The sequence below is a fragment of the Calypte anna genome, chromosome 6 (assembly GCF_003957555.1).
Source record: "Calypte anna isolate BGI_N300 chromosome 6, bCalAnn1_v1.p, whole genome shotgun sequence".
Classification (NCBI taxonomy): Eukaryota; Metazoa; Chordata; class Aves; order Apodiformes; family Trochilidae; genus Calypte; species Calypte anna.
The window spans coordinates 2,312,239-2,327,261 of NC_044252.1; the positions used below are offsets into that span (position 1 = coordinate 2,312,239).

Here is a 15,023-nt window from a genome sequence, read left to right on the forward strand (position 1 = left end):
AAGCTCCTCAGTGTGAGCAGTAGCTCAGGCAGGTGTGTTCTCCAGGAGGGGTAAGCAGATCTGCAAGCTCCCATACATGATCTCACCATTAGAGAGAGACAAAGTCTTAGACTTCGTTATCATCTGGTCCACTCTCACCACCTAATGAAAGCCTAAATTCCCATTGTCCCCACAAACTCCCTGAAGCTGATTCACCACTTGAATTAAACCATAATTATATATTATCAGCAGTCACTTTATAGTAAGGTTGAAGGATTAAATGCAGTTAGTGGTGATGAATTCCAGACGTGGGGGACAGAAGCCTGAAGAGAAGGCCAGCTTCTGAGTAACTACAAGATAGAGTGTAATGTATTCTAAATATTTGATTCAATTAAGCTTCCTTCTGCTCTTTGTTTCAGCTTACAGATGGCTCATCAATCTATAGTTTAGGGACACATTGCTATTCTTTCTAATGGTAATTACGTGATCAGGATGGAGACAGGTTTGATTAAATGCTCACAGTATGCTCTGCATATTTAAAACAGCAGAGTCCAAAGCAAAGCAGAGGCAAAATCCTAGCTCACTGTGCATGGCTTCATCCCCAGGCACTTCTTCCAGCATAGGTGACAGGGACTGTGGCAGTTCCCAGCATTCAAGGAACAGGAGTTGTGAAACTCATGAACTATGATTTGTTTGTGTATGGTTTACAATGTTGCTAAACAGCTATTTGTAAAAATAGTTATGGTGCTTGCCCGTTTTTTGCTTTGCTTTACTGAGAGTATTCCTGCAACTTGGAAATCAGTAGCAAAAAAATTTCAGAGTCTGTGATCAATCTTCCAGTGACTCCTGTGTATTTGGAAAAGGCCATCATGGTAGTTATAGGCCAGGGTGTGAATTCTTAACAGCTTGTAGCTAGCTTGTAATTATCAGCCTCTAAAAGAAGAAATATTTTAGAGGATGCCCCAGCTGCTAGTGTCCCATTTTGTGTTTGTAAACCTTACAGGTTTTGGTTATCTATTTAAAAAAGTAAAACTGTAATGCAGAGCATGGCCAGAAGCTTTGCATGCAGATGTATAATGATCTTGTAAATTCATCTGCATCTGAAAGCTATTATAGTCATTAAGACTTTGGTAAGGTGTTATTGCTTTTACAAAGATAAGAAAATAGAAGCACGTGAAGGTTTGAAACTCTGAGGGTGCAACTGTACCCAGAAAAAGAAATAGGGCAGGCTTTATGTGCTATTTAAATTCTCATTTAAGGGCCAGACACATACTGTCCTGGCCTCCTCCCAGGCAAGGATTTTACTTTACAGCAGCCAGTCCTCAATTCAGCAAAGTACTTAATCACATCTTGACATGCTCTGCTGAATCAGGGTTTTAAGTGGAAGTGACAGAAATAGAATTGAGATCTCCTCATTCCTAGCCCCACTCTGAAGCCATCAGGCAACACTTCCTTTTTTTTTCATCAAACTCCTACCACAGAATAGGACAATGGTTGTCTGAGACAGGTAAGACTTGTGCCTTGAACATCTACGAATTATCAGAACCCAAGCCACCCTGTTGAAATTTCAAAAATATGAGCTGAGCAGCCAGTTCTAACAATTCTAAAACTTGAAATCTTGGTCCCTCAGTGTCTTGAGACATTTGAGTGCATTATTTAAGCACATGGAAGAAGCATTCTCGTAGCTCTGATACGGTCTCCCCACAGGAGGCCAACAAATCAGAGAGACCTTTTCCCTCAATATATATATATATATATTACCTGTCCAGTGTACTATTCCCCCAAAACAGTAGCCAGAGGAGCTTTTGTCTGTGTAATGCTAGTTTCAGTTTCTTGTGTGACTGGGTTTTGTCTGTAATAAGAATTTCAGGCTGAAATAAAGAGCCCTGAAAATGAGTTATTACTATTGATAATTTGCCACAGAAGTAAGTCATTAGCTGGATTCTTACTCTCTAGCTTGGGCATAATATGCCTCCTTCTCTCTTTAGCATTGGTCCCAGGTGAGTTTCTTCAGCTACTGTTTCTTGATCAAAAAATGTTTCAGCCTGATGCATTCTAGTACAAGAGCAATGGATGACATCATCAAATGAAGTTAACTAGGAATTAAAAATACCATAGGAAAAATACTTAGCTAGGGTGTCTAGGGTGTGGAAAGAACATAATTTTGTAATGTGCTGCCTAGGGATGGGGATCTCTGCTTGCAGATACTATTTCAGTAGCCAGTTATCAGTTGTATTTCATCCTCATACAACTGTTTTCACTTTACATACTTGCCACCTTTTTACTTGCAGCTTTCTAGGAAACAAGCCCCTAGCAAGCTGGTTCTTTGGCAGGCAGGTGGGAGGGAGAGTAAAGAGGAAGAATGGCTTTGATTTTCCTCTAAACCATTTGTTCTTCCTCTTTCTGGCTTCAAAAAAAATCTACCTGCACTGTTACCAAAGTTAAAGAAGTGCAGTCTTTGCATATGAAGGTTTTAGGGAGTGCTCTGTAATACAAATCCTGTTTATCCTTTGACATGCTTCTAAATATATTTTTTCCAGATGGTCTCTATTTGAAGCTTTTTATGTATTATCCTTCAAGGATTATCAGTGACTTTCAATATCTTTAGTTTGAGAAGGCTAGCAGTCTACTTGATGTCATGTACATTTCATCAAAAATCCACTTTTCTGTTACGTATTTTAACAGTAAACTGCACCTCTTTCCCTTTGGATGGTAGGACTGATTATTCAGCTACTTGGTAGCATCCTCTAAGACAGAAAATTACTTTGTTCTATTGACTTGGAACTCAATAATTCTACAGCGGGAGATTTTTTTTTTCCAAACACTGTCTTACAAGGATAGATCTTAATTGCTTTATTACAGTTGAAATAAGAAACCATAGTAGATTTCAAAACAAGTCTCTCAAGTTAGGTGCTCTTAGAATCCTGCTGCTCCTAGAGTCTACTTTTCATGGCTATGCTATCCAGCGGAGATATAGGTTAAATACTCATTTTTGATGCTGGTCCACTTGTTTGTCCTGATGATTTGATGCTGGGCTTCCTCCAGTTACAACTTGAATGCTAATGTGACTCCATCCCCCATTGGAAGTATGCTGATATTGATTCGTGCATCCCTGAGAAGCTTCTCGTTGAGTTGGTGGATGGTCTGGGCTGCCAAGTCATCCTTTCTTGGTTTTAGCACTCTTCCACCCCAAAGGATCTATTGAAAACAGAAATGTTATGCACGTCATTTGTTCCAGTATGTTCCTTGGATTTTTAGCAGCTCTAATAAGCAAGTAGGATTGGGAGTCCACAGAACTGGCTAATTACACTTCTAATGCAAATTAGAAGCCAAAATTAAAAAAAAAAAAAAAAAAAAGAAAAAAAAGTTATTAAACACAGGTATTATTAAAAGCCTCAATTCAGTTGCCACTGTAACTCTGAAGGTACCTGAAGTTTAACATCGTTCTTTGGTTCAAGTAAAAGTTAGAAATTAACTGATCAGTAGTAACTGATTACAAGTGCTACCTTTGATCTTGCCTGAGCACTGCACACAGAAGAAAAAGCACTGTGAGATAAATAAGAATAATACAGAGGGTTCTCTGTGAGGAATGAGAAAAACTTGTTTCTGATATGACAAGCTATTTATGAACCAAGATCAATTTAACAGTTCTTACTTCTATAGAGTTTTACTTCTTGCTCATACTAGTGTTGCATATAGCTTACTTTAGGAATTTATGTTGAATTTGAAAAGCTCCCTTTGCGTAACATGGAACAAATATGTTGCAATTGGCAACCAAGTTGCAGGTCAGAAATCAAATTACTAGTATCCCACTGTGATTTTTTTTTTCCCCATAGGCAAAAGCAGTAACTCTCTGTGCTGCTACCACTCCAGCTGCAGTACTTACATTGTCAATAGCTATTATTCCTCCTTTCTTTATGAGGCGCAAACATTTTTCATAGTACTCAATGTAGCTTTCTTTATCCGCATCAATGAAAGCAAAGTCAAATGTTTCTGCTTCTCCACTGGCCAACAGTTCGTCTAGATGAACAACAAAGTGAGTCATTACACCTTGGTTAATGCTGTATAGGAGGATGTCATCCATTTGTGTCCAAGCCCTCATTAAATAATCTTTTTGGTGCCTTGACCAGGCAGCCTCTTCCTCTACAGCTAATTACTAGAAAAGCTGGTCCCACAGAAAGCAAGCTAGCCATGATGTATGCCATAAAACAGTCAGGTACTGTGTTCTGCCTACTTGGGAGTTCTAAACCAGAAGGATACAGCTGGGACTGCTGAAAGGTGCAGTAAAAACAAGTCAAGCAGTTTGAAACTGGACACTCTCTGCATCTTCAGATACTTTTTGAGCTGAGAAGAACTGTTTTCTTAAATGGAGTAGGAATTTTGTCAGATCTATGAACAGTCCCTAAAATGCAAACCTCTCATTGATGATCAAGTGCCATGATACAGGTCATAAATCCTGTTAGAGATCTCTGTCACAGCACAAGATGGCTGTATTCCTTCTCTGGGCTGAGGCAAGTGGAATTTAGGTTTATCTGAAGCATTGCTTAGAGAAAGCTGTCCATGGGACTTCAAGGACAGTGCATCCTAGCAGACTTACATTTTCCTTTTTAGAAAGGATAGATGGATGCATTCAGAAGGTATGCAAGGGATGTTTTGATTTGTGGATCAAACAAACACATTTGCTGCAAACCTTCTTCTGCTTTCTCTGTTCCTAGCAAATTTATTGCATTTTCAGAATATTTATTATCCCCTTTGCCCCACATCTTTGCTTTTCCTGAATGAGAAAAGCCATTGCTTTTCTAATGGTCTTGCACACTTTCATCACATTGTAAATTTGAACTTCTCTGGACACAGTTTAACTGTTGTATCTTAAGTTTTGTATTACCATCTGTATTTTTTCTGCACTTCAGACCTTTCAGAAAACTCTTCCTGTCTATAACAAAGAAATACTTACTTAGAATGGACAATGGATAAGAGAAATTGTGCTTTGTCTAACTAATCTGTTCTAATCAGCTTTCCCAGAAGTGGCTGACAATAGTGCTTCATAGATTAAGTAAGGCCAGGGGCAGGACAGGTGAGTGGCAATCACAGCCCATCACACATGACATGTTAGCATGTAGGAAAATTGTGACCTTGTGAAGTTTTCTGTTTGTTTGTTTTTTTTTAATATAAAAGATGCTGTCTCGCTGTCAGCAAAGGGACCACATCCACAAGCATCTTTGGTCTGGGATTTCATGAGCATTATATTAATCTTCTATTTCTAGGAAAAGGAAAAAAGAAGGTTATTTTAGGCTACTTACCAAGTGTTTGAATTGCTGGCTTAATCCGCAGGTCAATTTTATGATCTACTCCTGCCTAGAATGAAAAAGAACAAAATATTTGAGAGTGATCAAGGAATATCTTGGTAGTAGGTTGTACTCAGGGAATGACGGGTGTTCAGATACTTTTCCTATTATTCCTAAGTTCCAGGCAGCTGTCTTTGCAAATTAAACTCTCAGCCTCCTTTAGTGATGGGAATGCTCTGTATGAATGTGCAAGTTTCAGATGCCAAAATCCCTTGACAGTCAAATGCAGTTGTTCAAAAAACATAACAGAAGAGATGCTACCTCTTTCCACAGTGGCTTTCCAATTTTGGCATAGTCTTCGTTTATATCACAGGCAATAACTTTGCCATTATCTGGCAGGACAAGTGCCATATTCAAGGTATTGTAACCTGTGAAAACACCTAGGAAAATCATAAGTGGTGTTATTATGGGGAAAAAAAAAGATAAATAGTGAACTACAGTACTCCCTTCAGCATTAATAACCCCAAAAGCAAAAGGAGTCAAGGACTGTAATTTGGTAATGGATACAAAAACTTTTTTCCCTCTATTGTAATGTAAGGGTGATTTTTTTTGTTTATTTTGTGTGTGGTTTGGTTTTGTTTTCTTTTTTAAAGTCAAATCTTTTAGCAAAGTTTCATGTTGGCTTTTTTCCAAACACAGGGACAAGAGTCTGGTCCTGCATCTCTGAGAAACACCCAGCTCCTATTTAAAAGTGGAGCTAAATCCTGAGCCAAAGGGATGAGACTAGAAGCAAAATACATGATTATAAGGGCATCGTATATAGCTCCCTGACACTGGAGAGCCAAGGCACCTGTTTCTTACTTTTTCAGATTGCCTCTAAATTGATGAGACATCTATGATGATACTGGAATTACTGAATGCACAGATAAAAACAGTGGCAAGTTAGTGCAAATTAGACATTACTTTTTACACTGCAGGTTGCCCACCTGGTTTCCAAGACAGGAATGCAGTGCCTTACCATTAGGCATCTTATGTAAGCATGGCTGTATTTGGAGAAGCACAGGCAGGAGCTTTATTCTGCTACACAGAAGACAAATTTACACACTTACCTATCTCGATAACTTTCTTGGCTTTAATGAGTTTGACCAAATTTGCCATAAGCTGAGCCTGGTCACAGGACACCATCATTTTACCATGGGGATGATCAGCAGTGAGCTTGAAAGGGGAAAAAAAATAACATATCACAACAAACCCCAAAGGATCCAAAACAATTTCCTAGGCAAAACCCCCAGGGAAATCCTAGGAAAACCAGACACTCCTATCTTTTTTTTTTAGATAGCTTTGTGCTCCTTTGTCAGTCAGAAATTGGTTTGAATGTTGCAGTAACTAATCAGGGTGTGTGTCATGAGCAGTAGCCAATGATTCAAAGCAGTAACATGCCCTGAAGTTACCATAACTGTGGCAAACTCAGCAAGAGTTACAGCAACTTTTGATGAACCATAGAGGAAATTTGACTGTGAAAGTCCTTTATTTCCATGTATTTACATATACAGATGCATTTTTGTTTAAGTTCTAACCTTTGTACCTCTGCCCTTATTCCTCCAAGACAGGCAGGATGTTTTTATGAACTGCTAGGTTACTGTCTGTTGCCAAAGGTCAGATGTAGTTCTGGCTGCACAGTACAGAGCTGGAGAAGATGAGTCCATGCCAGGGTGGGAGTGCCTCAGGGGGAAGCAGGGCTGTGGGAAAGACAGTCCTCCCATTTCCTTTCTTCCTTTAGGGCTCATGCAAACAAACCAACTCCAGTACTTAATACATAATAGCTTTTATACAGGAGTAGTTTGTCTCACTTGAAATGACTCAACCCTGACTCAGGAGGTCTGTTCTGAGCTCTGACACTGGGGCTTGCTGGAGGACATCACCTCTCTGAGCTCTAGTTTCCTTATATGCCAACTAAAATGAACATGTGTCGATGTTAATATCCAGTGCAGCCCAAACGTATAGGTTGGGAGCCATGGATAAGAAGATGTCTAGAATATATTCCAGTGCTGTCAAATACTCATTTGGGAAGCCATGAACATTGAAGTCTGTGTACCATCAGCTTAGAGCACAGTGTCAAGTGTGTGTTTTACAGTTTGATAGATTGGACAATTTTGCATTGCTTCTCTTGTGTAGGAAGTGTATCCAAGGGTAGTAGATTTGACCAGGATTTCTTCTGGACCCCAGGTATCATCAATAAGTATAAACACACGTACAGAGTGGTCTCTAAGGACTGAAAATCTCAGCAAGCACAAGGAATAGGCAGCATCACAAGAGCCCAACAGTTCAGGACAAGGCATGGGCAAAACTAAAAGGTCCTGGTGGAACACTGAAGGGAAGGGATGTGTTGAGGGATGAAATACTGACCAGTCGCAGCTTCTTTAGAATTGGGTGTTCCCTCAAAGAGTGATCCAGTATGTACTGCAAGAGAGGACTGTTTTTCCCAATGGTACTCTTGGACGATTTGGGTGTACCAAAACCTAACGATGGATATCTTTTACCTATATAAAAAAAAAAAGGAATGATAACTTGTAACTTTGTCAGTTATTGCCTGCTTAAATAAAGCAAGCATTGAGTATCACTAAAGGTTCAAGAGTTCTCTGCTCTAAAAAATCCAGTGAAAAAAGAAAAGGCAATGTAGCTGGACAGCTCAGTGGACTGTAATTTTTTCCCCCCTTCTTTCTGACCTCTAAGATGTGCAGCCCAAAGTCTGCAAAGGCTGAAAGGGAAAGGCTTGAGAACTGTGTTGCTGAGAGAACAGCATCACAGAATCATTGTGGTTGGAGAATTTCAAGATCACCAAGTCCAACCAGTAACTCAGCACTGCCAAGTTCAGGGTCCTATCTGAGGGTGACAAGCTGCCATATTCTCACAGGACAAGTAACCACACCAAACCTAAAGGGCAAGTGTAGGGAGCGAAGCATGAATGAGACGTGCTATTTTCTTAACCTTGGAGCCCTGCTTAGCAGATAGATGGAGGTTGCTGGTCTTTAGTGCTGTCAGCTGATGCAGCTTCTCAAGCCCTGTGTTCTAATGACTGGGTCCTGCCCCCTGGCCAGTACTCTGGCATTATTCAGTGGCTTTTTTGCATGAAGCCAGAGTGCAAAAACAGAAGGTGCTGAAAGCTGTAGTTTCATTTTCTACTTAAATGGAGAACTGATTTCAGCTATGATGCCCAGTGCTTCTTTTACCAAGCAGGGCAATATTTTAAACAACAGTTACACACTTCCTGATACTTGTTTGCTATTAAAAAAACACTTATTTTGAGGTGTTTTGTTTATTTTCTGTTAAGGTCTCTTTCACAGCTGACCACACCAAGGTGTATAGATTATTTAGCCACTTGTCTGAAGTCGAAAGGGGATGTAAGTGGCAGCCTCCTTCCCCTGCCTGACCATGCCCTGGCTCTTCCTCTGATCCCGGGGAAAGGAATCGAAACTATTCCCAGGAGAGAAAATGAGGCTAGGGCACCACTACGGCGTTTGCTGGCTGGTCAAATAAAGTCGGCCCAGGGTCCGCCTTGGCCGGCACCTTGGCTGCTGGATTACAGGCAGCGGCTTGGGCTCTAATAGCATCAGTCTATTACCGCGGAGAAATCGCGGGTCCCCGTCCCCTCCGCGGGGCAGACAGGGGGAGGGCGCAGCCCCCACCAGCCCCTTGAGCTCGGGGGGGAGGAGCTCCGCTTACCTGCCAGCATCCCCGTGGCAAAGGCAACCCCCAGCATCGCCGCCCCGACCGCCACTTCTTTGGGCACGCTGAAAAGGGGCATTTCGGCAGGGGAGCAGCGTGGCAGATGCACAGCGGCGTGGCCCCGGACGGTCACAGATGGCCGTGGGGCGGGGCAGCCCCGGGCCTCCTTCCTCGTCCTTCTCCTCCTCTTCCTCCTGCCAGGAGGGCGGTGCCGTGCTCGGGTGTGTTCTAGGAGCTGGCGCCTTGGTTTTGGTGGCTTTGACACTGTCCGAGTCCCGGCATGCCCGGTGCTGGAGATCTGGTGGGAGATGAGCGCCTTCCTCCCGAGCGACGTGCTCAGCAGTCCTTTGTAAAGTAATAAAAGCAACACCTGGGGCTTGGTCCTCCTGCTAGCCCAGGAAAGTGCTCTGTCCTTCCCCTAGAACAGATATTTTTTTGCATCTGAGGTGCGGCAGATTCCTTAATCACAACAGCATGCTAGATTGTGGGACTTCAGTCCTGTGACCGAAAGAGCCGTGAGGTCCAGGGCTGAAGGAAGTTTCTCCATGAGAGGCAGAACAGGGCCCGGTTTCCTTTGCTGCTGTTTCAGACCCTTCTGCAGCACCTTCGGGTGTGGTGCAGCAGTGCCCTGGTTGTCTGGTTGTTTAGGGATTTCCCGGGCCTGATCTGTCTCTGAGGGAATTGATGTATAAACCAACAGAGATTGTGACATCCTCTCTTGGAAATCAGGGTAAATTTTTTTTCTGTGCTTTTGTTTCATTGCATAGGTAAGTGCTGAAATGAGCCTGCAGTGCCTTTCGGAGGTGGGTCAGAGTTTTCCTTTTCCTTTTGTGAAGTGTTGGCAATACATGGATTTTGCAAAACCCTAGCAAGTTCTATATAATTTTATTGCTCTACAGGACATAAAATTAGCAACATTGCCCACAGACCAGGAATACGCCAGGCATGGAGTGGATTGCAACTTGGCCTCCACAGGTTGAGGATGAGAACACATAAAGCTTCCCTTTTGGCACAAAATTAAGCTCTAGAAAGCCAGATGATTTGTGTGCTGGTAGATTAGGGTTGTAACTTTTCAATTCTGTTCCTTTGCTAGCCAAGCTCTTTTGTGTCAATGCAGTTAGCAGAAAAAGAATCTTTTGTGAGTGCATCTTCAGTGCAGGATTAAGTATATTGCCAGGACAGGTATGAGAAAGGGGTTTTGGTTGGCTTCTTGAGGGTTTTCTGTGTTTTTGTTTGTTTGTTTCATTCAGTATCCCATAGTTTTCACTTGTGTACACTTTGCTTTGGTGAATGAAAGCATTTCATGCCATCTTTCAGTAGTTGACTTATGAGGAAGCACTGGAATGTGTCAGCTTCAGCCTAAACAAAACTATCAAGAGACAAACAGCCATAAATCAGATTTTTGACTGTGCGGCTCCATCTAGTGTTTATTCTCTACAACTGCAGCAGGAGGGACAATCACCTGTGTGATGAGCTGTTTTTTTAATGAAAAAACACTCTAAACTTGTAAGCATCCAGTGCTGTGTTGGCCTCGAGTCTCGACACGACGAGCTGCCTCACTTGAAGCTCTCTGGAAACGTCAGATTTCTAAGATTTCCAAGAGAACTGGTGGACAGGATTACAAATGTACTCAAACATGTGTCTGAAACTCCACCTCTTCCAAGTTCTTCTCACAGAGTAATAACTTAGCAGTGGTGGCAGGGTCAGAAGGTGTTTTACTATGTGGTTGTATTGGACAATGCATTATTTCCTTTAGCTAAGTTAATTTACAGATATCGAAGTCAAGATGAAACATTTTCTTAGAGTGGCAAAAGAGAATGAAATAGAAAGGAGCCAACTGCTTTTCTTTGAGCCACTGCAGTTTTCATTTTACATATTGCTGAACAGGAAACTTTGATTAATCAGGTTAATTAGACACATGCCTGCAGTTTGCTGTGCTTACTTGAGCATTTACACATTTGGTAGATTTCTGTCTGCTTCTTGTGCTGGGTAAGGAAGAGCTACCTAGAGATGAAGCTGTGTCTGAAGTGGGCTTGGATACAGACACCACTGCTCCCTAAATCCATTGGGTCAATCCAGTTGCACGGATTTCCTGGATCATTATTGCCCACAGTGCTGTAATCAGTTTTTGCTGTGACTGAAAGTGCCTTTTCCTTGGAGCTGCACCCCTACAAGGAGGTTTTGTGCATCATCTTCAGACTGGAGTCAGAATACGACTGCTTTTGTGAAACATAAGGAGCAGGACTGACAGGATTCAGGCTGGCTAGCCAGTGGTTGACCTCAAGATGTGCAAATCCTCTCTTTATTCATACTATAACCTATCAATGGCTTCACAGCCATTGGGGAATTGGTATCTGCAATAGTCTGCTCTCATACTGAAACCTTACTTCCAGGAATGTTTTTATATATTAGAGTGCTGCACATCATCCACCTTGGTGTCATCTACCTGTGTGGACTTACTGTAGAAATGGAAGCATTTCTACAAATGCAAAGCAAAGCATTAGCCTGTTGATACTGCTGTCATCTCACTTCTGGGATCCCACCCTTCATTTGCAGCTGTTTTTAGACAGAGCAGTGGTGCACAGTAACTGAGGTACTGGTGCTAAACGCTAAATGACTTCTAATGTGTTTATAAGCTGTTCCCTTCCACTATTTTTTTTTTCTTTGTCGTTTTTGTTTTTGTTTTTCTTCACTCTTCTACGTGTCAGCTACCTGAGCTCAGCCATGTATTCTGGCAGGCTGTGCCTTCCACGGTGTTAGTGGTGTTTTGTGGTCTGCTACAAGGTGGTGGTAAAGAGCAATATATAACTCCCTTGATTGTCTTACTGCTGCACTATAGAGAAGTAAAATCTGTGGAAGGCTCAGCCCCCTTCCTGTGTGGACAGCCAGGGGTAGTGCCTGAAAGCCTACCTGCAACATCTGCACTGAGCAACATGTGTACTAAACCCTGATCTTACCCATCCTCAGAGAGGTGTTTGGAACACATTGGAATTTCAATCTGCAAGGAGATAAGAAAGAACAGGCAGATCTGTAAGTTGTCCACATCGACATGGTGGATGAATGTGTGTATAGATGGGGCCAGCTACTCAAAAACACCAGGAAGCCATAAATTCCCTTACTTTTTAAGCTTTTCACAGATAAATAAACCCATAAGCATTCTATTGCATTTATTTATTTAATTTTAGTGAGTTTTCCTAATATATTTGGCTAAAATTGAAACAGAACATATTTACCATATTTATGTGTTCACTCATCAGTCTGTCCTAGGCATTGTAGACAAAACGTATATATTTTACAATTTTATGCTCCACAGTGTATATCCCCTTGCAAGACTCAGATAAATCAGTTAATGGTGATGTATTTTAGAATTGTATATATAGAATTATTATTTTTTTTCTTCACAATTGAAATTTCTTTTTTCTTCCAGTTGGTTTTACTGCTGTATTTGTCTGTTCCATCCCTGTTATCTCTCTCTTAGAGCGTACACTTAACATTTCATTTTACAGTTCTGTAATGCAGTGTTTGCCATTTACTGTCATAACCTCCTTGACCTTAGAGATACTCATTCCACATGTATCTGTTGTAGCAATTTTTTTGCAGCGAGTGTTCATACATCTTCTCAGCTGAAATTCTTGGGATTGTAAGAAGGGTGCAATCTTTTTTTTAATCTGTGATAAATGGAATTGCTCTCCAAAATTTTCTTCTGATAGTTGAATTCGGTAATTTGAAATAAGACTAATAGTTTCTCAAAGACTCATCATTGCTTCTAAAGCAATCTGGATTTTTTATCAGGCACACGGTGAGTATCAAAGCTTCCTTTTAATATGATTCATTGTCCAGCTGGAGAGTAATCACTAAAATGGAACGCAGACATGAACAATGACTTTAACTAAGTTGGTTCAGTTACTTTCATCCTGCTCAGCCACTTCTATTGCATTCAGTCTTCTGTGGGAGCTTTTAAAGTATGGCTTTCGATAACAGCTTGTAAAGGCTGTGGTGCCTTCACATCTATTTCAAGGCTAAGGCATCAACATTTCAAATGCTGCTGCTAAGAAAGCTGGTGATTCATGAGCCCATAAGCCTTAAGCCATTAAACTTGCAAACAGCGAATGGTTTAGAAGCGGTTTTCAGCTAGAAGCATTTTGACATATTGGTAAATATTTTCAGGCCTTACTGGCTTACAGGCCAACATTTTGAATATATATGACTGCTTTTTGCCATCTCATTACCAGAGTAGGTTCAGCTTTGGACACGCAGGTATCTTGAGGAGAGAGAGCCCCTGCCAAGCAGAATAATTCCCAGTGCAAAGGAAGTTAATGGCTTCTATGAAAATATCCCACAAGTATCAAGGACTGTAAAACTCAAATTGAGCTTGACTGGGGAGTCTCGGTGAAATAGCTCATTCAGTGGCTCAGCTTGACAGAACCAATGATAGAAGCAGTTCTCCTGACAAAGGGAGTTTGTTATTGAAGGATGTGGTTTGGAGGCACGTTGAATTTCTCAGAAGAGGTGACAGACTGTTCTGAATGATCTGCTTCCAGGTCGTGGCCCAGCCTCACACTTGGAACAAGTGCACAGACAGTAGTGCAGTGAGTGCTAGTTATTGAGAAATAAAGATTGGTATTAATTGGCTCCTGCAAATGGCCCCCATGTGATGGAAATAGGCACTAGAGTGGAGCATTCTGTTTTACTTAAAAAGTCTGCTCTAAGTCTCAAGATGTTGCTCCACTTAAGCCGTAAACTATATAGTGCATGAACAAAATATGAGAAATTTTGCTCCCTATCACTCTGATAAATGTAATAAAATTAAAGATGCAGTGAAAAAATCAACCATATCCATGACATCTCATCAACCAGGCTCTCCCATGCCATCATCTTTTGCCTCTTCTTTTTCACATCTGGAGAAATGTTTCAAAGACCAGAAGACCGGATTTGTTTCATACCAGCTGTGTAAAAAGATGCTAAAAATGAAGGTTACTTTTGAAAACACATTGGTTTTCCCCTTCCCCTTAAGGACTTTTGTCCTGAAGGTTCCAGTGCCCCAGAGCATGAGCATGACAGCAAGAGAGGTGTAGAGACTGGGGTGTATGAGGTAGAGACTTAGTGTATGTTAAAGAAAGATGAACGATCACCTCACTAGATATGGTTCCTAGAGAGTTTTGGGTCAGATTGCCATTCCACAAGTAAGAATCTCTCAGAAACATGTGAAGAACACGCGAGTGTTCTGGGGACTAAAAATGAAGAATTCCTAGTAGCCTGTCAGCTGTGATTTGTTAACATGGTGCAAGGTGGTGGTACTGGTAAAATACATGTGCTGGAGAGAGAGCCCAATTGAAGTTATCACCTGAAACTCAATGTGTGGTGTGTTACCCCCTTAAAAATGTAGTGGAGATGGCTGAGATATCCCCTGGAAACAGGAGAGTGGTGAAGAGAGTAATGTCTGATGTTGCAAAGGGCAGAATGTCTAGGAGCAAACAGAGGAAAGGTGTGAGAGGATTTTTTAACTGTGTGCAGTGCTCCCTCTATTTCCCCACTTTATTTTTCATTGAATATGTGCTCTTAGTAATGGCCATGAGCTGAACTCACGTTTTATCTCTATAATATTCTTGTTACAATTTAGCTCTTCAGTATGAATGGGTTTTATTCCCTTACTGTTGTATTTCTTTGTGTTTGAGTGTTAACAAAGGGCTACATAGACTTTTGTTTTCTTATTCTGTTCTTTGTTTTATTATATATATTTTTAAAATCACCTCAGCTCCTTATAAAATATTGAAATTTATCTTAAACTTGGTGATAATTCTTTGAAAGAACCTCTAATAGGTGAACTTTGAATTTTTCAGCACTAGTCATACCTTTGAATGGGAATAAGGCTTTCTTAGCATAGTACTTTAAAGTTCTGGTTTTGCTGCTTCCTTTTAGTGTTCTAAAGATCAGATGATCCTTTTGCTTTAGTATTCTTGAATCATATTTTAATTTTTTAATCAAAATTTCTATCCGTTTTGCTTGTAGAAAGTTCCTTTCTTTCTATTTCTT

At 41.0% G+C, this 15,023-nt stretch overlaps 1 protein-coding gene across 1 annotated transcript; it reads right to left on the minus strand.

Moving 5' to 3' along the window:
• Positions 1-2,817: 2,817 nt before the first annotated feature.
• COMTD1 (catechol-O-methyltransferase domain containing 1) lies at positions 2,818-9,216 on the minus strand. The gene is made up of 7 exons (XM_008504010.2): positions 8,988-9,216; positions 7,671-7,804; positions 6,374-6,479; positions 5,586-5,704; positions 5,280-5,334; positions 3,866-3,999; positions 2,818-3,177 (listed from the first exon to the last, which is right to left on the minus strand). Exons 1-7 carry the CDS (start codon positions 9,067-9,069, stop codon positions 3,025-3,027), a joined length of 783 nt encoding a protein of 260 aa, XP_008502232.1. The 5' UTR covers positions 9,070-9,216; the 3' UTR covers positions 2,818-3,024.
• Positions 9,217-15,023: the final 5,807 nt, after the last annotated feature.